The sequence below is a fragment of the Platichthys flesus genome, chromosome 10, assembly GCF_949316205.1.
Source record: "Platichthys flesus chromosome 10, fPlaFle2.1, whole genome shotgun sequence".
Taxonomy (NCBI): Eukaryota; Metazoa; Chordata; class Actinopteri; order Pleuronectiformes; family Pleuronectidae; genus Platichthys; species Platichthys flesus.
The window spans coordinates 2168071-2191611 of NC_084954.1; the positions used below are offsets into that span (position 1 = coordinate 2168071).

The 23541-nt window shown below is 43.0% G+C and overlaps 1 protein-coding gene across 1 annotated transcript; it reads right to left on the reverse strand.

Moving 5' to 3' along the window:
* Positions 1-265: 265 nt before the first annotated feature.
* LOC133962019 (neuroblast differentiation-associated protein AHNAK) lies at positions 266-23363 on the reverse strand. Its single transcript, XM_062397451.1, has 9 exons — positions 22862-23363; positions 16075-16121; positions 14749-14853; positions 13837-13950; positions 13539-13692; positions 13120-13280; positions 4713-13034; positions 3068-4502; positions 266-2419 (listed from the first exon to the last, which is right to left on the reverse strand). The coding sequence occupies exons 1-9, from the start codon at positions 22917-22919 to the stop codon at positions 1092-1094; spliced, it is 11724 nt and encodes a 3907-aa protein (XP_062253435.1). The 5' UTR covers positions 22920-23363; the 3' UTR covers positions 266-1091.
* Positions 23364-23541: the final 178 nt, after the last annotated feature.

Consider the following 23541-nt stretch of genomic DNA (forward strand, 5'->3'; position numbering starts at 1 on the left):
TGCAAATACATGTGTATGAATGCTCCCTGTGTCAGTGCTGTACATCAGATGATAACCTTATGTTGAATATATACTTTTAGTCATTTCTTAAATCAGGCATATCTGGTAAACCAAAATAATTTTAAGGCAAGGTTTGACAAATTTGATACACTAACATGTTTAAAAACAAACTTTACATCCACAAATCAATGGATCCGTAAAAAAACATTAATTAAACAGAAAAAAAGACTCACAAGCAAAAAAAAGAAGAAAATACAAACCCTGTCTGTCAACACATTGTCGATATTATAATCTTTATTTATTTATTTTGTATAACTCTGCTAACACATCAGGTTAAAGCCTTTTCGAATACAAACAGGAGCAGTAAACAAATAAACTCCAGAGGTCGTTGAAAGCTATTTACAAAGCCAGCTCAATATTTGATAATAAAAGAAAAAACAATATAATCATTTTATCGTAGCAAATTAGGTTCTAAGTAGCAAAGTATTAGTAAAAAATATATTTGCAGCTGCAGTACAAACATATACGTGTTTCAGCTTTGCATTGCTTTTGTTTCTTTACATTTTAGCTATTTAAGAATATCTTGGTGATACATGTACACATTTCTTTTTTTTTACATTTACTGCACTAGTGTATTTTTAGCTGTTTTCTGCTGCCGACTAACTTTACATTGAAATTATCGTAAAAATACGGTGGAATGTCGGTAACATTGATTTGATTTTTAAATTAAAAGAGCAGATTGTTCAACATCGGATTAATAAGAGCACAAGTAACTCCGATCGGAAATGTACGTTAAAAACTATGAAACCACAGAGATTAGGTTCTGATGAGCCAACGACAGCTGAGTTTAGTCAAATACCACAAAGCAAACATATCGGTGAAGCCGTGACCTCATGTGCAACCAGGTTCTTCAGTTACTCTGCTTATTAACAACGTGATCACATGAACGAATCTCTTCAGAGTCAGAAACATGCAGCCGGAGGACAGTTACACTTTAAAACGACCTTCTACACACGTGTTCCTCTCATGTGAACATCACCAGTGAAATCTCTCACCCACCAATCATCTTTACACATCACCTACAAGTTAGTTCACTTCTCGGCTCCGTCGAAGAACCTCATTTTGTCCGAGTGCACAGAGTCTCTCAGTCGCTGGATGGATGTGGCCGCGTCACTGGATGTTTCCTCTGAGGATTCGAACACACGTGTAATTTGTTTGGTTATGACGATTGTTTCCTTGCTCTCACTTCTTTCACTCGATGTTTCTCGAACAAAGTCGTCACCGAAGAGCGACCACTTCTCGAGTGAATCTTCGACCGCCCACGAAGCAGCTCCCTCACCCTGTGACTGGACGGGAGATCGGAGCTGAGCACGTCTTCCGAGCTTTGCCGTGATGGCGTCTAATAATCCCGGAGCCGGCCTGAACGTGTCTTCTGATGACGATGAAACTTCCGATGACAGGATGGTGATTTTCTCGGGCAGATGTGGCTCTAAGGAAATCACCTGGGTCCTCGTGGTTGAAGTAATGACGTTGCCGTGAATCTCCTCGAGGCTCAGAGCAGCGCTGGGATCAGAGTATTTGACAGTGACCTTGGTTGGGGAGGATATGGACGGGCCGACGAGCTCGCTGGTCATTGTGGAGCTGATGTCAGCAAAAGCGTCTGAGGACTGGACCGAGCAGGTGGGGCTCACTTCCTCATCCCCGGTTTCTGGGGTCGTTCCATTCTTGTGTTCGTCTTTTTCCGGCGTCTTGGCAGATTCCGATGGGGAGGACAGACCGAACTTTGGGAATTTAAACCACCCTGTCCTCTCGGGACTTTTGGGAGTGTCCTCCTTGACGTTTGTTTCCTTTTCCTTTGCATCCAACTGCTTTCCACTGGGCTTACTGGTCTCATGAGATTCCTTTGAGGCTTCGAGATTGTCTTCCACTTTGTCTGCTGGTGAAACATCAAATTCAACATCAATGTTCTTGAAGATTTCACCAATCGCTGTCAGAGTCAGGTTTGGGGATTTGGTCTGTTCTGCTGTTTCGGGCTGAACTTCTTGGCCGTCGTGGTCACCATGTTCCTCCTCAGGTTTGGGTTTTGAGAAACTCAGCTTCGGCATTTTGAAGGATGGTAGTTTGAATCTACTCGGAGATCCATGACCCGCACTGTCAGTCTCAGTCTTTGGTGTTTCAGAGTCAGTTTTAATTTCAACACCTGGAGCTTTAATCTCGACACGAACATCCTCCTCAAGTTTAGCTCCATCTATTTCAGCTTTGTCTGCGTCAGGTGCTTCTACCGTGACCTCATAGCTAGCACCTCCAAATTTCGGCATTTTCACTGTTGGCATTTTAAACTTTGATGGCGATCCTCCAGACTCAGTCTCCACATTAGCAGAAGATTCCTTGACTTCCACTCCAGGGAGTTTGACTTCTGCTTTAACGTTCTTCAGTGTCACATTGAGTTCAGGAGCTTTCATTTCAATTTCAGGTTGGATGACTCTTACTTCTCCTTCTGGAAGAGAAACGTCCACACGTTGAAGCTCAGCACTGACCTCAGGAATTGTTACACTTTTTGAAAAAGAAAATTTGGGTAATGAAAATTTAGATTTCTTCACGTTTCCATCGAGTTCTACAGCAGGTGGCTCTTCCACTGAAATAATCCCTGAAGGTTCTTTGACTTCAATGTGTGGAAGACAAACTTCTGCTTCCAGCTCCGGTGATGCAATATCAGCTTTTGGTGATTCAAGGTTGACATCAACTTCGGGGGCTTTACCACTCGTTCTTGAAAAAGAAAATTTGGGGAATGTCCAGCTTGGTCGTCTCGACTTGGCTTCCGTCTCGACTGAAGGTGCATCTGGCAGTGACATGGCTCCTTCAGGCTCTATGATCTCAGCACTGGGCAGAGTGACTTCGATTTTACCTTCTGGTAGAGTGACATCAGAGCGTTTCTTTGATAAGCTCAGATCTATTTCAGGCCCCTTTACCTTTGGCACTGTGATTCCAATATGTGGCATTTTAAACTTGCCTCCTTGTCCATCAATTTCTGCTTCACACTCAGATGGTTTCACATCTATTTTTGGACCTTCTGGGATTCCAACCTCAGCCTTGGGTTGTGTCACATCGACATCTTTCTTGGAGAAGCTTAAATCTATATCAGGTCCTTTTACTTTTGGCATTGAGATGCCAAACTTTGGCATTTTAAACTTGCTTTCCTGCCCGTCTAGTTTGACGTCACCTTCTGATGGCTTCAGATCCACATCAGATGTTGTAACTTCAACATTTCCTTCTAGATGAGAAACATCAGCTTCTGGAAGACTGACATCAACTTCATGATCTTTTGAACTTTGCTTTGAAAAGGAAAATTTGGGCATTGAAAACTTTGGCTTTTTCAATTTGGCATCAAGTTCTGCCCCTTCTACTGAAATGCTTGATTCTTTGTCTACATGTGGAAGATGAACCTCTGCTTTGACCTCTGGTAGTGAAACATCAACCTTTGGGGTAACAAGGTTGACCTCAGCCTCGGGGCTCTTAATGTTTGACTTTGAAAATGAAAATGTTGGTAATGTCCAGCTTGTCTTTTTCACCTTTGCATCACCCTCTGCCATATCAATTGATATCGAACCCTGAACCGGCTCTTTGATTTCAACATCAGGAAGTTTGACTTCAGCTTTAACTTCTGGTAATTTCAAATCCTCCCCGTCCACTTTAATGTCCACATCAGGTACCTCCACGCCGACCGGTGTCGTAGAAGCTCCAAATTTTGGTAATTTGAATGTTGGCATTTTAAACTTTGATGGTGATTCTTCAACATTACTTCCATGAACTTCAATTCCAGGAGCTTTAATTTCAATTTTGGCCGATGGTTCCTTCACCTCAGCATCAGGGAGCTGAACATCAGCTTTAGCTTCTGGTAAAGTCACATCTACACCGGTCTTTGATAAGCTTAAATCCATGTCAGGGCTTTTGACTTGAGGCACAGAAAAACTGAGACTTGGCAGTTTAAACTTACTTCCTTTTCCTTCGCGTTCAGGGGCTGTAGTTTTCAAATCTATCGATGGACCTTCAGTATCAATGCTTGGTGCTGCAATGTCAAATGCAACAACCTCTTTAGGAGTTTCAATGTCACCTCCACTGATCTTTACATCTTTGTCCATATCGGGTACTTCCATGCTGGAGCTTGGAGCGCCAATTCCGAATTTGGGTAATTTGAATGTTGGCATTTTAAATTTAGATGGCGATCCATCTGTGTCCTTTGTAACAACTTTGATCTCAGGAGGTTTGATTTGCACCTCAGCAGACGGTTGCTTCAGATCAATGTCAGGGAGTTTGACTTCAGCTTTGGCCTCTGGTATTTTCACGTCTACATCTTTATTTGATGAACTTAAATCCATTTCAGGCCCTGTCACCTTTGGCATCGAGATGCCAAACTTTGGCATTTTGAACTTGCTTCCTTGTCTGTCAATCTCTGCTTCCACTTCTGGTGCTTTTATATCCACTTCCCCTCCTTTCACTTCCACCTTTCCTTCCGGAAGTTCAACGTTCACATCCTGAACACTGACTTCAACTTCTGGGGCCTTCACACTTGGTTTTGAAAAGGAAAACCTGGGCATTGAGAACTTTGGCTTTTTTATTATTGCATCTACCTCAACCTCTGGCTGTTCGATCACAACACCACCCGACGGCTCTTTGACTTCCACCTCTGGCAGGGAGACCTTTCCTTTATCAACTTCTGTGTCTGGCACAGATATCCCAGCTCCATCAATCTTGATTTCGTGTTCTATATCAGGTACTTCAGCACTGACATTTGGAGTAGTAACTCCAAATTTGGGGAATTTAAATGTTGGGAGTTTAAACTTTGATGGTGATCCTTTCATGCTGCCCACCTGAACTTCAATCTCAGGAGCTTTCACCTCCACTTTTGCAGAAGGTTCCTTAAGTTCAACATCAGGGAGACTGACCTCTGCTTTGGCTTCTGGTAGTCTGACATCTACATCTTTCTTCGATAAGCTGAAATCAAGTTCTGGTCCTTTTACTTTTGGCATTGTGATCCCAAACTTTGGCATTTTTAATTTACTTCCATGTCCTTCAAGTTCAACTTGTGTGTCTAATGATTTCATCTCCAGTTCAGGTTTTTCAACCTCCATCTTTACATCTGGAATAGAAACTTCTGCTTTTCCAAACTTAACATCAATCTCTGGAGCTTCTGGGAGTTTAAACTCAGCCGTAGCCTCTGGTGAGTTTACATCTTTCTTTGAGAAGCTTAAGTCAACGTCAGGCCCTTTTACTTTCGGCAGAGAGATTCCAAACTTTGGCATTTTGAACTTGCCTCCTTGTCCTTCATATTCAACATCAGCCTGCACTGGTTTGATTTGCACTTCAGGCTTTTTAACTTCTACTTTCACTTCTGGTATCAACACTTCTGCTTTTCCAAGACTAACGTCAACTTTCGGGGCTTCTGGGAGTTTGACTGTTGATGTGATGTCTGTGTCTTTCTTTGATACGTTTAAATCTATATCAGGCACTTTGACTTTAGGTTTAGAGAAACTAAAAGTCGGCATTTTGAACCTTGAGGGTGATCCACTTGTATCCTTAGCTGCAACTTTGATTTCAGGAACTTTCACCTCCACTTTGGCAGAAGGTTCCTTTAATTCAACATCGGGGAGACTGACCTCTGCTTTGGCTTCTGGAAGTCTGACGTCTACATCTTTCTTTGATAAGCTGAAATCAATTTCTGGTCCTTTTACTTTTGGCATCGTGATTCCAAACTTTGGCATTTTGAACTTGCTTCCATGTCCGTCAAGTTCAACTTGTGTGTCTAAGGATTTCATCTCCAGTTCAGGTTTTTCAACCTCCATCTTTACATCTGGAATCGATACTTCTGCTTTTCCAAGCTTAACATCAATCTCTGGAGCTTCTGGGAGTTTAAGCTCAGCCGTAGCCTCTGGTGATTTGACATCCACATCTTTGGATAAGCTTAAATCAATTTTGGGCCCTTGCACTTTTGGCATGGATATTCCAAAACTTGGCATTTTGAACTTGCTTTCTTTTCCCTCACCTTCAGTTGCTGTCATCTTCACATCAAGAGATGGACCCTCAATATCAACCTTCTGTGCTGCAATATCAACTGTAGCTTTGTCTTTGTCCATATCAGGTACCTCCGCAGTGACGGTTGGGGTGCCAATTCCAAATTTAGGAAATTTGAATGTTGGCATTTTAAATTTTGATGGCGATCCGTCCACATGACCTTCGGTCTCAGAGGTTTTAATTTCCACTTTAGCAGAGGGGTCTTTGAGTTCAACATCAGGGAGGCTGACTTCTGCTTTGGCCTCGGGTAGTGTCACATTTACATCTTTCTTTGAGAAGCTTAAGTCAACGTCAGGCCCTTTTACTTTTGGCATTGAGATTCCAAACTTTGGCATTTTGAACTTGCCTCCTTGTCCTTCATATTCAACATCAGCCTGCATCGGTTTGATTTGCACTTCAGGCTTTTTAACTTCTACTTTCACTTCTGGTATCAACACTTCTGCTTTTCCAAGACTAACATCCACTTTGGGGGCTTCTGGGAGATTGACTGTTGATGTGATGTCCGTGTCTTTCTTTGATACGTTTAAATCTATATCAGGCACTTTGACTTTAGGTTTAGAGAAACTAAAAGTCGGCATTTTGAACCTTGAGGGTGATCCACTTGTATCCTTAGCTGCAACTTTGATTTCAGGAACTTTCACCTCCACTTTGGCAGAAGGTTCCTTTACTTCAACATCAGGGAGACTGACCTCTGCTTTGGCTTCTGGAAGTCTGACATCTACATCTTTCCTCGATAAGCTGAAATCAAGTTCTGGTCCTTTTACTTTTGGCATTGTGATTCCAAACTTTGGCATTTTCAACCTGCTTCCATGTCCGTCAAGTTCAACTTCTGTGTCTAATGATTTCATCTCCAGTTCAGGTTTTTCAACGTCCATCTTTACATCTGGAATTGAAACTTCTGCTTTTCCAAGCTTAACATCAATTTCTGGAGCTTCAGGGAGTTTAAACTCAGCCGTAGCCTCTGGTGATTTGACATCTTTCTTTGAGAAGCTTAAATCGATATCAGGCCCTTTCACTTTTGGCATTGAGATTCCAAACTTTGGCATTTTGAACTTGCCTCCTTGTCCTTCATATTCAACATCAGCCTGCAAAGGTTTGATTTGCACTTCAGGCTTTTTAACTTCTACTTTCACTTCTGGTATCAACACTTCTGCTTTTCCAAGACTAACGTCAACTTTCGGGGCTTCTGGGAGTTTGACTGTTGATGTGATGTCTGTGTCTTGCTTTGATACGTTTAAATCTATATCAGGCACTTTGACTTTAGGTTTAGAGAAACTAAAAGTTGGCATTTTGAACCTTGAAGGAGATCCACTCGTATCCTTTGCTGCAACTTTAATCTCAGGAGCTTTAATGTCTACTTTGGTAGAAGGTTCCTTTAGTTCAACATCAGGGAGACTGACCTCTGCTTTGGCTTCTGGTAGTCTGATGTCTACATCTTTCTTTGATAAGCTGAAATCAAGTTCTGGTCCTTTTACTTTTGGCATTGTGATTCCAAACTTTGGCATTTTGAACCTGCTTCCATGTCCGTCAAGTTCAACTTGTGTGTCTAAGGATTTCATCTCCAGTTCAGGTTTTTCAACGTCCATCTTTACATCTGGAATTGAAACTTCTGCTTTTCCAAGCTTAACATCAATTTCTGGAGCTTCTGGGAGTTTAAACTCAGCCGTAGCCTCTGGTGATTTGACATCTACATCTTTCTTTGAGAAGCTTAAATCAACGTCAGGCCCTTTTACTTTCGGCAGAGAGATTCCAAACTTTGGCATTTTGAACTTGCCTCCTTGTCCTTCATATTCAACATCAGCCTGCAAAGGTTTAATTTGCACTTCAGGCTTTTTAACTTCTACTTTCGCTTCTGGTATCAACACTTCTGCTTTTCCAAGACTAACGTCAACTTTCGGGGCTTCTGGGAGTTTGACTGTTGATGTGATGTCTGTGTCTTTCTTAGAAACGTTTAAATCTATATCAGGCACTTTGACTTTAGGTTTAGAGAAACTAAAAGTTGGCATTTTGAACCTTGAAGGTGATCCACTTGTATCTTTAGCTGCAACATTGATTTCAGGAGCTTTCACCTCCACTTTGGTAGAAGGTTCCTTTACTTCAACATCAGGGAGACTGACCTCTGCTTTGGCTTCTGGTAGTCTGACGTCTACATCTTTCTTCGATAAGCTGAAATCCAGTTCTGGTCCTTTTACTTTTGGCATTGTGATTCCAAACTTTGGCATTTTGAACCTGCTTCCATGTCCGTCAAGTTCAACTTCTGTGTCTAATGATTTCATCTCCAGTTCAGGTTTTTCAACCTCCATCTTTACATCTGGAATTGAAACTTCTGCTTTTCCAAGCTTAGCATCAATTTCTGGAGCTTCAGGGAGTTTAAACTCAGCCGTAGCCTCTGGTGATTTGACATCTTTCTTTGAGAAGCTTAAATCAACGTCAGGCCCTTTTACTTTCGGCAGAGAGATTCCAAACTTTGGCATTTTGAACTTGCCTCCTTGTCCTTCATATTCAACATCAGCCTGCAAAGGTTTGATTTGCACTTCAGGCTTTTTAACTTCTACTTTCACTTCTGGTATCAACACTTCTGCTTTTCCAAGACTAACGTCAACTTTCGGGGCTTCTGGGAGTTTGACTGTTGATGTGATGTCTGCGTCTTTCTTTGATACGTTTAAATCTATATCAGGCACTTTGACTTTAGGTTTAGAGAAACTAAAAGTTGGCATTTTGAACCTTGAGGGTGATCCACTTGTATCTTTAGTTGCAACATTGATTTCAGGAGATTTCACCTCCACTTTGGCAGAAGGTTCCTTTACTTCAACATCAGGGAGACTGACCTCTGCTTTGGCTTCTGGAAGTCTGACATCTACATCTTTCCTCGATAAGCTGAAATCAAGTTCTGGTCCTTTTACTTTTGGCATTGTGATTCCAAACTTTGGCATTTTGAACCTGCTTCCATGTCCGTCAAGTTCAACTTCTGTGTCTAAGGATTTCATCTCCAGTTCAGGTTTTTCAACCTCCATCTTTACATCTGGAATCGATACTTCTGCTTTTCCAAGCCTAAAATCAATTTCTGGAGCGACTGGGAGTTTAAACTCAGCTGTAGCCTCTGGTGATTTGACATCTTTCTTTGAGAAGCTTAAATCGATATCAGGCCCTTTTACTTTTGGCATTGAGATTCCAAACTTTGGCATTTTGAACTTGCTTCCATGTCCATCAAGTTCAACCTCAGTCTGAAGAGCTTTGATTTCCAGCTCAGGTTCTCCAACTTCCATCTTTTGCTCTGGAACAGAAACATCTACGCTTCCAAGAGTAACATCAGCTTTGTGTGCGTCTTTCTTTGAAAAGCTTAAATCGAATTCAGGACCTTTTACCTTTGGAAGATGTGGCATTTTCAATTTGCTTCCTTGTCCAGCCTGATCAGCTCCAGTTGTTTTCAGATCTATTGAAAGACCCTCAATGTCAATGCTGGGAGCTGATATGCTAATAGCAGACTCCTCTTCTGGGATTTTCAGGTCAGCTCTACCGAGTTTAACATCTTTATCGATATCATGTGCTTCTACCGAGATGTTTGGAGCTCCAATTCCAAATTTTGGTAGATTGAATGATGGCATCTTGAATTTTAATGCGGAACCTTCTGTACGTTTTGGTGTCACTTTTATCTCAGCTGTTTTAGCTTTCACTTCAGGGACTTTTACTTCAGCTTTGGCCTCTGGAAGTGTGACATCGTCATCTTTCTTTGATAGACCAAAATGAATCTCAGGTCCTTTTACTTGTGGCATTGTGATTCCTAGCTCTGGCATTTTAAACTTGCTTCCTTGTCCGTCAGGTTGACCGTCGATCTTCAGGGGTTTGACTTGCAATTCAGGGTTTGGTATCTCCATCTTTTGTGCTGAAACAGAAACATCTACATTTCCAAGACTGGCATCAATCTCAGGAACATCTGGAAGTTTCCCGTCAGCTTTAAATACTGGTAGTATGACATCTGCGTCTTTCTTTGAAAGGCTTAAGTCAAATTCAGGTCCTTTTATTTTTGGCATTTTGATTCCAAGCGTTGGCATCTTGAGCTTGCTTCCTTGTCCATCAAGATCAACCTCAGTCTTAAGAGGTTTGATTTCCACTTCAAGTTTATTGATTTCCACCTTTTGTTCTGGAATAGAAACATCTACAGTTCCAAGAGTGAAATCAACCCCTGGAGCTTCTGGGAGTTTGACCCCAGCTTTAGCTTTTGGTAGTTGGACATCTCCATCTTTCTTAGACAAACTCAAATCAAATTCAGGGCCTTTTATTTGGGGCATTTTGATTCCAAACTTTGGTATCTTGAACTTGCTTCCTTGTCCATCAAGTTCAACCTCCGTCTGCAGAGGTTTGATTTCCGATTCAGGTTTTCCAACTTGCACCTTTTGTTCTGGAATAGCAACATCTACTCTTCCAAGAGTGAGATTGACTTCAGGAGCTTCCGGGAGTTTTACAGCAGCTCTAGCTTCAGGGAGTTTGACTTCAATGTCTTTCTTGGATGAGCTAAGATCAAATTCAGGGCCTTTTATTTGGGGCAGTTTGATTCCAAACTTTGACATCTTGAACTTGCTTCCTTGTCCCTCAAGATCAACCTCAGTTTGCAGAGGTTTGATTTCCAGCTCAGGTTTTCCTATTTCCAACATTTGTTCTGGAATAGAAACATCTACGCTTCGAAGAGTGAGGTTCACCTCAGGAGCTTCTGGGAGTTTGACCCCAGCTTTAGCTTCAGGGAGTTTGACTTCAATGTCTTTCTTGGACGAGCTAAGATCAAATTCAGGGCCTTTTATTTGGGGCAGTTTGATTCCAAACTTTGGCATCTTGAATTTACTTCCTTGTCCATCAAATTCAACCTCAGTCTGAAGAGGTTTGATTTCCACCTCAGGTTTTCCAACTTCCACCTTTTGCTCCTGTATAGCAGCATCTACACTTCGGAGACTAACACTAACATTCGGTAGTTTATACTTGATCTCATCTCTTCTCTGAAGTACTTTTATCTCTGCTCCATCAATGCTTATATTCTTGTCCATCGTCTCTGCTCCAACTTCTTTGTCTTCACCTCTGACGTCTGCAGAGGAGATGTCCGCCCTTGGCCTTGTAGCATCAAGATGAACACCAAAGCCTCTAAGACTAATGCCACCGCCCCGTTCAGCTGGTGAACCACCTACTGAATCAATATAATCGATGCTATCGAGTTCCGGTTCTTTGCCGTCAGATATGACTCCTCCCATCTGCCCCTTGTCTTTCCTTGTTTCAGTTTGTGATGTTGTAACTTCTTGGAGCAATATCGTCCTTTCTCCTAAAATCCCTCCACCTTCTTGCCCCGAGATGATTTGTTTTGGTAATTTAAATCCAAACTCTTTCCTCACACTTTCTTTGCCTGGAATTACAATTTCCTCCCGTTGATGGATTTCACTTTGTTTTGTCGTGATGTTGAAGACCTTTTCTGTTTTTTTGTAATCTACCTTGGTCTGAATCAAAAGTTCCTCAGAGGTTAAATCAGCAGCTGCTAGGTCAAACTTAATAAGGTGCGCTTCATGTTTGGATCGTGTATCTGCGACTTTAGTCGGTGTTTTCACTGATATTCTTTGTGCGTTTGCATCTATCACAGTGATTTCTTCAGGGATTGGCATTCCAAACGTGTCAACCTGTGGCAGCTTAAATCCGGGCAATTTCGAAACTGCCTCCTTCACGCTGTCGACATCAATTGACATTTGTACATCTTCAGTTTGAATGTCTTCATAGCGTCCTGTTGAAATCACTTTAGGCTCTTTAATTCCTTTGGCCTTGGTCCTTAGAGACATGTCCTCCATACCTGGGATCTCAATGTCTTCACGTTTAGGAAGTTGTGTCCTGGAATGACTGCTTTTGGACAGTCGGTCGTAAGGATCATCTTTCAGTGCTGGACCCTCAACGATATGCTTTTCCACTTTAGTCGGGCATTCAGCATTTACACTCGTTGTTTGAATAGTTTCCTCAGTTGTTATGTCACCTAGGCCAATTTTAGGCAGTTTGAATGATGGACATGTCTTTGTTTCCTTTTTTTGTTTCGCTTCCTTGTCTTTCTTTGCTTGCTCTTCACCTTTCTGGTGAGATTTTCCAAAAAATGTGACATCGGAAATATCCAGTTCAACCTTTGGTACGCTCATTTCCAGCTTCGCCCTTGAGGCTTCGCTGCTGATCATCTGGGAGTTGGCATCGAGTGATGGCTGATCTCTCTGCAGGTCTGTGTGGGAATCTGACTTTTCCTTTACAGATTGATCTGCTATTTCAATACTTGCCCCCAGAGTCTTCAGCCTTTTCGGGGAGGCCTTTGCTTTTCCATCCTTCTTGTGTGATTTATCCTTCCCCAAAATTTTAACCTTCAACTCAGACTTTTCCTTCTTCTTTTTCTTCTCCGTTGGGGACTTGATGCCAGAGGAGCTTCCCTGATCGGCCAGAGCCACCGTTAGATCTGCTGTTTTCAAAGTGCTGTCTATACAGATGAGGTCCACCTTGTGTTGAGCAGTTTTGGGTTCAGTCAGATCCTTTTGGTCAAGTCGTAATTCTTCGGTTACGTAGACTTGAGGTGTATCTCCTGAGAGGCTGTCGAGGCATTCAGGCTCGAGCATCTCTGAGGCCGTCTGGTAAACATCGCTACTGGTCTGGCCGTTTGTTGGAGCGTCCGTGTCTTCAGAGGAACTTATTCGGCTTCTCTTTGTCAGGAGAGACAGCTTCATCTTGTGCCTCTTCTTGCCTTTGAGAGTATCCTGGGTCTTTATCGGTGACTCTGTGTCACTTGTTGTGGGACTGAGCTCCAGCTTCCTCTGCTCATCAGCCTCCGAGGAACTGTGAGACCTCGTGAAACGGGTCTTCCGCCCTTTTCCAAAGGAGGGAAACTTGGGCCAGGAAATACGAGCATCCCCACGCCTTTTGGTTTTTCCTTGTTCCCTCATCTCTGGAGCGCCAAGCTCTTCCTCCTGTTGGGCGACAGAAAAGTGAGATGTCAGAATCACCTAACTACCTGACACCAAGAGTCTGAGCAGACTGCTTTAATGTATTTACAGGGATGACGTCCGACTCCATGGCTGCCTCGGTCTCTGTGATGTCTGGTTTGCGTTTCAGGCAGAGCTCCACCCTGTAGGCCTGAGCGTGCTCCAGAATCTGAACGGCGTCCTCGTACGGCACGTCGTCAAAATACACCGTGGCGCTCAGAATCTGATCACCTGCGTAAATAAGAGAAAAAGATGTACAAAAGAGATTTGAGTGATTTAAATGGAATTAATTAGTTAAAATGAAGATAACAATATCTATATGTATGATTAGTCATTGGAATAAGGAGTTGTATACAACAAAATACCAAACAAGATTTGCAAGTACTACAAATTCTCCAATGAGCCCAATTGCAAGTTTCATTATTCCGACATTTCTCCATCTGATTTATTTATTGTTCGTTTTCATCGTGACAGGAAATTGTGGTTGACCTTCTTTCAGTTTCAGACTTTTCGAGGCCGGTGACTCGGGCACCATTCCCTTAATGAAGATCCCCTCTTTGCCGCCTCCTCTGTAAACGAGACCCTCTGCACTTCCATCTGTGGCGGTTTTCACGATCACCTCAGACTCGGGGCTGTGAGCTTCCTGCCAACACATCGGAATAGAGAGAATAATCACTTTACCTCTCGCTGTGCTCTTCCCTGCTGCAGCTCTTCAGCCTGGAGGGAATCACAAAAAGAAGAGGAGGAGGAGGAGGAGGAGGAAGAGGAGGAGGAGGGAATATCTCACCTTCAGTTTACTCATCTTTGGAGTCGAGCGCTTTTCAAACATGGAGCCAATCCCAGACTTTTTGCTTTTCTTTCCACCTCCGCTCTTGTGCCGTGGGTCATGCTCTGCTTCACACTGAGAAGAAGGCCGAAGGAAATCGTTCAAATCTGACTTCACGTTCAATGTTTTTTAAAAAGACTAATGATGCAGCCAGGTCGTGTGTAAACAGAGGACATGACAGATATTTCATCACCAGGCTGATCTACTGTTCAGACATTCAAACAAGGGAGGAGCCGAGTCGGAGGCTTTGATTGGATTAACCAACAGTAAACAAAACAGAGATCATATCTGACACTGATGATTGGACACGGTGATAAAACAGCCTGATAAGTTGACATTGATAATTTGTTATTACTTTGATCCTCACAAGAGGGACATGTGCTCTCGACTTTTTATTTAATCACCAATTAAATCTTTTGCAGTTTTTTCCTTGGCGGCTGCAATGTTGTGTTTTTAATGTTGCTCCTCCTGTTCTTTGTATTCAAGGCTACAAGCGCAATTTTAAATTGAGACACACACAAATCAGTCAAACAATAAAATAAAGTGTCAAGTGCACAAGAACAAATTATTTCATAACTTCATTTGTGAACGTGAAATGTACATTTTGGAGACAAGAGAAGCTCCAGATCACAATTAATAATCAACACCGTCACTCGAGTTACTGTTCATGCTTTGATTTATCATGTTACAAACTTAACACAACTGCAGTGAGAACACAAGTGATTTCAGCTCGATAAGCCCTGATCCTTTTGTTTATTTATGTAACACCACATCCAGGTTACACACGTGTCTGATTCACTGTCTTGGCTGGCTTCCTCCTGCCGGCTGCTTTGTTGTGTTTGAGTGACTCAGCGGTTTGTTTGTGCTCTTTACCTCTTTGTCGCCGTTTGTGTATTTTTCAGGAAACTCCTCGACGGGGGATGATCCCTGAGGCCGGGGTCTCTCTCCCTCGGTGAACTGAGACGCCTCGTCACATACCTGCGAGGACACCAGGTCGGTCAACACTAACACTCACGTGCTCTGTTCACCAACACACACACACACACTGCATCACCGCACACACGTGTTTTCATCTGCACAATCATCTTCATCATTAAAACGAGAATGAAGGTGTTGAGAAAACTGGATCTCAACACAATGAGATGACACCTTGTTGTGCCAGGTGTGTCACTGACTCTTCTACTGTTTGGCACACCGGTGGTTTCTGGTGAAGGCAACGCTGGAATGTTGTTGATATTATTGGTGAATATTATTGAGTTTGTTTATGACGTTGATGGTCACCAGAGGATGAATCCTAACAACTGAAGTTTCATTTGAGTTTGTTAAACCTTTGTTTCACTTACACGCTTTGTGTTAATATGTTGTTAATTACACCTTCACACTGGCAAATATAAGAGTGGCAAATTATAATAAGTCATGAAAAGGAAATCTTGGATAATAATTTGTTTCTTGGGGATGTAAGTAATTATATCAATTTTAATCCGGCTTGTGAGCTATGAACACCTCAATCAGGCAAAGCAATGTTTTATATTGTTAACACGTTGTTTCATAATGACGTCATGTGTCGATCTGAATAAGCTGTAGATCGTCTCTTGTTTCATTTCAAGATGTGTAATCGTCCGTCCTCATAGTGACATCACGATGACAACATTTCTACCATATGATCATAAATGATTTCATATGAGCTTCAGGTTTTTTTCTTTAGTCCTGTAGGATGCATGATGTCATTGTCTGACTCCATGACGCCACACGTGACATCGTATGATGGGAAGCAATCTTCTGATCAATATAAAATTCTATTTTATTTCTGAAGATAACTTTAACAATATTTTTGTTGACCTTTGACCAAATATCCCCAAAACTTTATCATCTGGAGAAACTCTTCTGCATAATATTTTCTCAAAGTTTGTTGAAAATCTGTTTATGTGTTTTTCAGTTATTTTGTACACATACACACACAAAAGTGAAAACAGTATCCTGCTTCTCGCTATGTTGGTGCACAGAGAAATAATAATTATTATAAATCAGCTAAAACTTTTTAAGCTTCTAAATATGTCATCACATTCAGACTGAGCCGACCAATGATTAAAGTAACAGAATCATCACAGGGACTTTTCCCTTTCTCTCAGCGACAAATGAAGAATTAAAAACTGAAGAATTAAAAAGGGAATCCTTTCTGTTCCAGTCAGCATCACTCACCGAGTCGTCCTCTGTCCCGGGCTCCGGTGCTCTCAGCCTCCGACCAGCTGTTCACAAACACAGAAAAGAGACAAAACTTAAATACACACGTTTACATCTGACTTGACAATGACACATTAGCAAATAACAAAACAAGAAAACAAGTAAAAATCAACACTATACTGTATATTACATACACACACACAACTGAAGGGAAAGATGCAGGAGGTAATATCATAGAGCAGCTGAACAACGTCCACTTAATGTAACTTTAAATAAATAATCAAATAAAAATTATCAATCTCATGTTTTATAAAAGCTTCAAATCAAAAGCATCCAACCAGAATAAGTTTATCTTTATTAGATTGTGTTGAATGACATTGAGAGAAGTCGGTTGTGTGTCTGTGTGTGTTTTCTGAGCAGTAAACTGAGACTCCAGGTTCTGAAGCAGCTCAGAGTCACTAGAGACGATGATGAGACTATTCAGAGTTCTTCCCGGCAGCACGGCCTCGGGGGGGGGGGGGGGAGTGCTCCTCGGTATCGACCCGGAGAGAAAAGACTCTGCAGCCGCTTGAAGGGAAAGTCTGACTCCACGTGAATCTGGTTGTAGTCACATTAGTGCTGCTGCTCGATATGATTCCATTTTAAATGAGCCCTTTGGATTCAGGAGGATTACTGAGAGGTCGACTGTCTCAGGATTTCCACCCAGGGGAGTCGTTAACTGGCTTTTCAGCAAAATCTGGGATTAAAACAATTCTAGAGATCATACATTTCAGAGCTAAAAATAAAACTGAACTAAAAGCATCTTTATCTTTATATTCAAAATGTTTCCATAGCAGGTATAAGGATTGAGTCTCTTTTGTGAGTCAGCTGATGAGTGTAAGAGCAAGATTACTGAAAATTAATAAATTCAAATCAATAAATGTGATTACCATTAAGTTTAATGTTTGTTTTCATTTATTAATATTCGAGGGGGAGACTTTTATCTGTAATGGAGTGAGGAATTAAATTAGTGCCTGAAGCAGCAAGGAAAAAAGTATATGAAAACATAACATGAATCTTTGTTCTCAAGATGAATCCTCATCCTGTCAATAATAATAAGATTAGTAATAATAATAATTTATAAAACACGATTACAAGGTAATTTACATATAAATGAAGAATTGACAGCAAAGAAAATAGGAAACAAGCAATTTGAAAATTAAAAATAAAAAATAAGAGCAAAAATGTTCCAGTTGAGAGAGTGAAATAAAATAAAACATAAAATTATTAGATTAGTCATCAGATCAGAGGCTGGATAAAAATGTTGTATAATAAACACGTTAAAACCTTTTTTTAAAAAGCTCTAAAGTTGAGCTAAGTTGTACATTTTGTGAATATTTCACATTACACTTGTTTTGTCACAAACAGCAGTGTCATGTGACTACTTTGAGCAAATCGTGTCTGAGTGAAACCTTGTGATAGAAGTTAAATCAGCTCCAGAGGAAGAAGAAGGTCAGTTTCAAAACCGGGTGAAGGTTTGAAACCCCGGGTCAGTGAATTTAAAGAATTGTTGCTCCTCCGAAGTTATTTTACTTCGGCACCTTTTTGTTTTCTCAGCACAAGCAGTGACCCCCCCCCCCCCCCCCCCCGCCCCACTGCAGCACAGTAATGTGGGTCATGTGCAGAGTGCTCACAGCCTGTTGATTAGTTAAAGTAAGAAGAACTTCTGGTTCAGGGCGTGTCGCTGCCTCAAGGTTCTTCATCCAACATGCCAATCACACGCTTACTTCAGAACAAACACTAAACTCAACCTGTCGTCATAGGTTCACACTCGTCCGTCTCATATCAGACGGAACAGAATCATTTACACTGTGAGTGAAGCCACCACAGTGTGGACGTCGAACAGAAGAATGAAGACTAAGCAGCAGCCCACACTCTTCACCTCATCATCATCATCATCCTCTTTCACACCTGCCGAACAGAGACGGCTGTTCCAGGGCCCGCTCACCTACCTGCTGCTGCTGTGTGTTCAGCTGGAGGTGTGAACCACTCGACGTCCTCCAGGCTGCTCTCGAACCTTCCTGCTGCCACTGACTGAAGTGATTTGAGTCTGGTGCAGGGAGGAGGAGGAACTGGGGCAGTCACACCTTAACTAAACTTCACTCCCAAATTAAAAGAGTCCTCATAGGGACTGAACTCTTTCCACCACCTACCTCTGAAGAACACATCCCATTAGATCTGCTCAACTGTTTAATTCATTCTGTAAATTAATTAACTTTCAAGATGATTTGAAACAAGTTTTATGTCAAACAATGACAAATTCAACCGCTTTAATCACAAATTCCCTTAAATTTAAGTTTAAATGAATGTTACATGGATTGCAAAACTTCCAATTCTTCATTTAAAATCTTCTCCAGGACTCAAAGCCTAACTGGGCCTCAGATTCAATCCAGCTCCATAACTTTAGGTCCCGGAATTATTCTCTGTGAAATTATTCAAAATGCCAAAAACCTGCCTGGCAGAAAATACATGAGAAAGAAAAGTAAGATATGAAACAGAGAGACTGAGAAACAGTTTCATCTCTTCACATTCAACGATAAAAATGTTTTACTGTCCACCAGCTGATCACCGACACTGTGGACCCTCCCTGTCGGCTGCCTGTGCTAAAGGTCCTAAACCTCCTCCATGTTAGCAGATGGGACGTGCACTAAACAAAAGTGTGAGACGCCTGGTTCATTCACTGTGTTTGAGTTGTGTAGTGAAGTTCAGGGACTTAATCCGGACGTAAGATGATTGATTAAGTGAAGCTGCTGAGTCATGTGTCCTGAGCCACGTCTCCTCACAGCAGCAGCAGCAGCAGAACGTCATGTCCGTGTTTGCAGGAGGATCATTGAGACCCAGGCTCTGGACCATGATGCATGTCTCGTGTTATTTACCACGTTGCTCAGGCGGATGTCCAGCGGTCCTGCCCCGACTGCAGCCGTCACTCACACCAACCTCCTTTCTCAAATATTTGTCATGTGGGCGCTGCAGAGGCCTTGATAACAACTCTCCCTGCCGACTGAAACTGTCAAAATAAAATCACTTGTGGGGCTGTTTACCTGTTTGATATCGTTTATTGTCATAAAGCTGCTGCCTCCTGTTTAAATCTGACTTTGGAGGAAGTGCTCTGCAGGTAAACAAGCTCACGCTGCAGATGCTTGAATCTAATGTGGTGCATGATTCATATTTGGGTGCAACTGCAGCCCTGGATGAGGGTGTGGCTCTTCCCTCAGGGCGTCAGCTGCAGTGCTGAGGTTTCTAACCTGCTCTGATGCAAACACCTAAACTCCTCCATACTTACAACGGGTTGTGACAGAAAACCTAATGTGACTGGAAACGTCTCGTTCACTTGACTCTGCAGCAGACGCAGCTTTTTATCGGCCGAGATGAAACGTGACTCTCAGGTGGAATCATGATTTGTTGCAGTTGAGACGCTGCCTCTGTTCTTTGTCAGTGATGTGATGACACGTTGACCTTCTGGGCGTTGACGCGTAAACAGCCTTGAACAACATGCATCTTCTTGATCACCGGCAAAACGAGAGCTTGTGACGTCGAACGAGACGCAACAGGGAGCAGAAATAGAAACTCATTTCCTGACAATGGGAAAGGAGCCTTTTTAAGGGTGTTTGCCCACATTTAAAAAACCTGCGTATATCTGCTGATTTAGGTTTTAAAAGAGGAAAGATACTGTAGCTGCTTCTAATTTATAGATAGAAGAAGAATTAGAATATCAATTTCCACAAATCCGTCTGCTTGCCGAACAAATATATGTTACATCCTGTTAGAGGCCAAAGGAAGTGCACGGTTGAGTTCGGTGAATTTTTGACTCACGTGACACATTCAATGGTAACAAACTGTGAACAGTGAGTGAAGCTGTCAATCAGGACAGCAGCGTGTTCACGACCACCACGACTGATTCTCGGGTTCAGGGTTCTGAGTCCTGCAGCCGTGGATCATTCACTGCAGGTCACTTTAACAGTGTGAGACAGAGAAGCTGCTCATCACAACCAGGTTGAGAAGCAGCAGTTGACTCAAGTGGAAAATCTTACAAAAGTAAAAACAGGAATCCTCGAAATAAAATTCATCATGTGGATTTCCTCGTGACTGAGAATAATTAACCTGTCCTCAGCTCGTCTCTTACGTAACCGCTTTCTGCCCCAGTTTGTTTTTCCTGTGTAAAAGCACCTGGAAGGTTCACTTACCCCCCCCCCCCCCCCCCTCCCCTCCACTAAGTTAATATAAAGTAATACAGCTCATTATTCCTCCTCTTGGATTTAGATTCTGCTCCACAGACACAGACACAAGCTCCTTTCACCGAAGGTCGTGTGTTTGGATCCGAACTTATAATAAGATTTAAGAGAAGGGAAGCAGAGTTATATGGACATGAGACTGAGAGGGCGCATGCTTTTAATCTGTTAATCTGAGTTCCATTGCAGCTCTGGAACTCGGATGTTAATCTGCCCTCGACGAGGAGTTACAGTTTTATGTCAGGTCTGAAACACACACACACATGCCCGGGTGGAGCTGTGCTGCTGTTTGTTCTGCTTCAGGTGACTCATGTGCGGTCATGTTGTTGAGCTTATGAATTTTTCTATTGAGAGGAAGTTGTAAAAATTGTAAAAGTTGTAAAATCGATCTAGCTACAGCCACGTGATGGTCCTGGAAAACCAGTTAGCTCGATGTTCTCCTCGTCTGATGTCCTGAAGATGTTTCTGAGGCCATTTTGTTTTTTTGAAGCCAAAAGTAATTTGCAAGGAGAAGGGGGTGGAGCCAGACCCCCCCCCCCCCCATGCATCTAGTGCATTATGGTCTATTTGACTCTGAATGACGATAAGTCATTAAATGAACATGCAAGCTTGAAACTAAACATTGAGAAATAAACTCTTTATAAAGTGAGAAGTAGAGTCGTTGACTTCTATAGCAACTACCAGTGGGGTCGCCCTCTGCTGGTCAATCATAATAATGCAGGTTTCCGGCACCTCTGTATTGGCTTCACTTTCTACGTCCACATTTCACATGTAGATTCAGTCAGTGTTAACAAGACGTCCTTCATGGGACGGATAAGGACAATCTCACTTTATATTTAAAATGATTGGTTGTTGGATCAAGATCCCAGAACCACCGCTTGTCATAAAATATAAAGTAAAGTTGGTTCAGTTCTGTAGTGAGTGACAGCTGCCGCGCTCAAAAACTGTTGAAGTGGCGTAATATCGATTGAAGCCGGTCCGACTGGCGGCTGATGGTTGGTAATGGATCAGGATCGTCTGCTTCTGAGGCTCCACTGTCGAGTAGAAGGACCCCCCCCCCCCCCCCGTCTGTCTGTCTCACTTCCTGGCAGTAGGCTAACCTCTCTCTCTCTCTCTCGCTCTCTCTCTCTCTCTTCCTCTGACCTTGAGCCTCTTGGATCCGAACCCTCCTCCAGACGTCTTCAGGCAGATTTCATTCAGAGCACCAGCAGAGGTAACGATCCATTAGTTTCTCTAATTGAATAATTTACCACACTAGAGGTCGACGCCCCCTTTTACAGTAAACACCAACCTGTGCTTTTAATGTGTGTCCACGATACAACACGTAACACTGTGAAATCCACACGTTGTAGATTCTAGAACCGTTTTCACCTGATCCTAAACTTTAAATGATCTGACGTCCATCCAGAGACAAACAACTTTTCATGTTCACATTCAGGGAGAACATGCAAACTCCACACAGACAGGGGAATCGAACCAGTAACCTCTTTTCACCACCGTGCCGCCGACCACACCTGCTTTGTTAAACCCAGAGAAAATCGTAAAAAGCATCGAGGATAATTTATCTACATGAAGTCGTTCAAGCAAACACACAAATAAATGGCAGAATATTTGTTAGACATTTGTGTTTATCTGCAAAATCAACCTTCATCATTCATCTTTTATCTTTCCTGGTCACAACAGGACCAACACACAGAAACAAACACACACACACTTGTAGCAAACACACAAATAAAATACACAAACTGTGTTGAAACCAGTGTCGTCTGCGACGCATCACAGAATCAGGCGTTTGATTTACAGAAGGAAAACATCCATCTTCTTCCCGCATCGTTTTCTGATTTCATGCAATTTGCTCTGTCCTGATGGGAATTGGTTTCGCACGGCTTATTTACATGCATGTTAACAACAAGACTCCATTAAACCCTGGATTTATGACTGTGACATGTTTATAAAGAGGTTTAAATGGTTTCATGATCCTCAACTTTAAGAGATACAAGGTTTGGTCAGCTGTAGAATCTCTCCTGCTTGTATTTGAAACTTGCCGCTGTAACAATCACATTGGGAATAGTTGTGTTCCCACATTTCAGTGGCTTTATCTCATCTTCACCCCCAGTGACTTATCCTCTACCACTATTTTTACAATCCCGATTCCTGCCCTGCTCTCCTCTTTCTCCCTTTCAGCCTCTGCTTCCAACGCACAGCGGGAGGAGCAGCGCCGCTCGACATCCCAGACGATGATCACATCCTCAAACACTCCCCAGCGCTCTGCAGACACACCCAGCGCTCACTGCAGGTCAGACACACAACTCAGCATCAGCACCAGGCGCCGCACACCCGCTCACTGCCTCTCTTCATCACACACACACACACAGACACACACACAGATGCGATCTCTCCTCACTGCACTGCCGAACCCTTCTGCTGAATCAGGGAATTGCTCGGGTGAAGCAGCACAGACACAGTCACAGACAGACAGAGAGAGAGAGAGAGAGAGAGGAGGAAAACACAGAGAGAGCAAATAGAGCGATGCCCACCCGTCCCGGAGGAGGCGGCGTGCCAGTTGGGGAAGGCCAGGTGGAAACAGTCGCACATGATGGCAGCGGAGTCAAGGTCCTGGACCAGGCGGGCAGGGGAGAGGTAGGGAGGGCCGGTGGTGATGGAGGAGGTGATGGAAGCCGGTGATGCTGCTGCTCCTCCCGAGACGTCCTGGATCCCCCTGTGTGTTCAGGTCCCCGCGGAGCGAGGGATGAGTTTCAGAGCCAGAGAAGAGAGTGAGAGCTGCTGCTGCACTGTCCACCGAGTGAAGGAAACTCCCTCGCCTGCCCTGTAAACACCGACCTCCAGCACTGCACACTAACTTAATCATGGGAGGAGCTGCCCCCCCCCCCCACCCCATCAACTCACACAGACACATCCCCTCAGTCCTCCTCCTCCTCCTGCTCCTCTTCCTCCTCCTCCTCCTCCTCCTCCTCCTCTCTCTCTCTGTTCGGCCTCATTGATCGGCCTAATCGGACAAGGACAATCACCATGTCAGCTTCTGGCTCCACCAGTGGTGGTAGGGCGGGGGGGTGGGGGGGAGAGCTGGAAATACTTTAACGACATGGAACCATAACTCAATTTGACGCTGTGTACACTTACACCCCCCCACCCCTCGTTGTGGACAGGGAAACAAGATGATGGAGATTCCTGCTGGGAATGCGTGAGAGGGAAATCA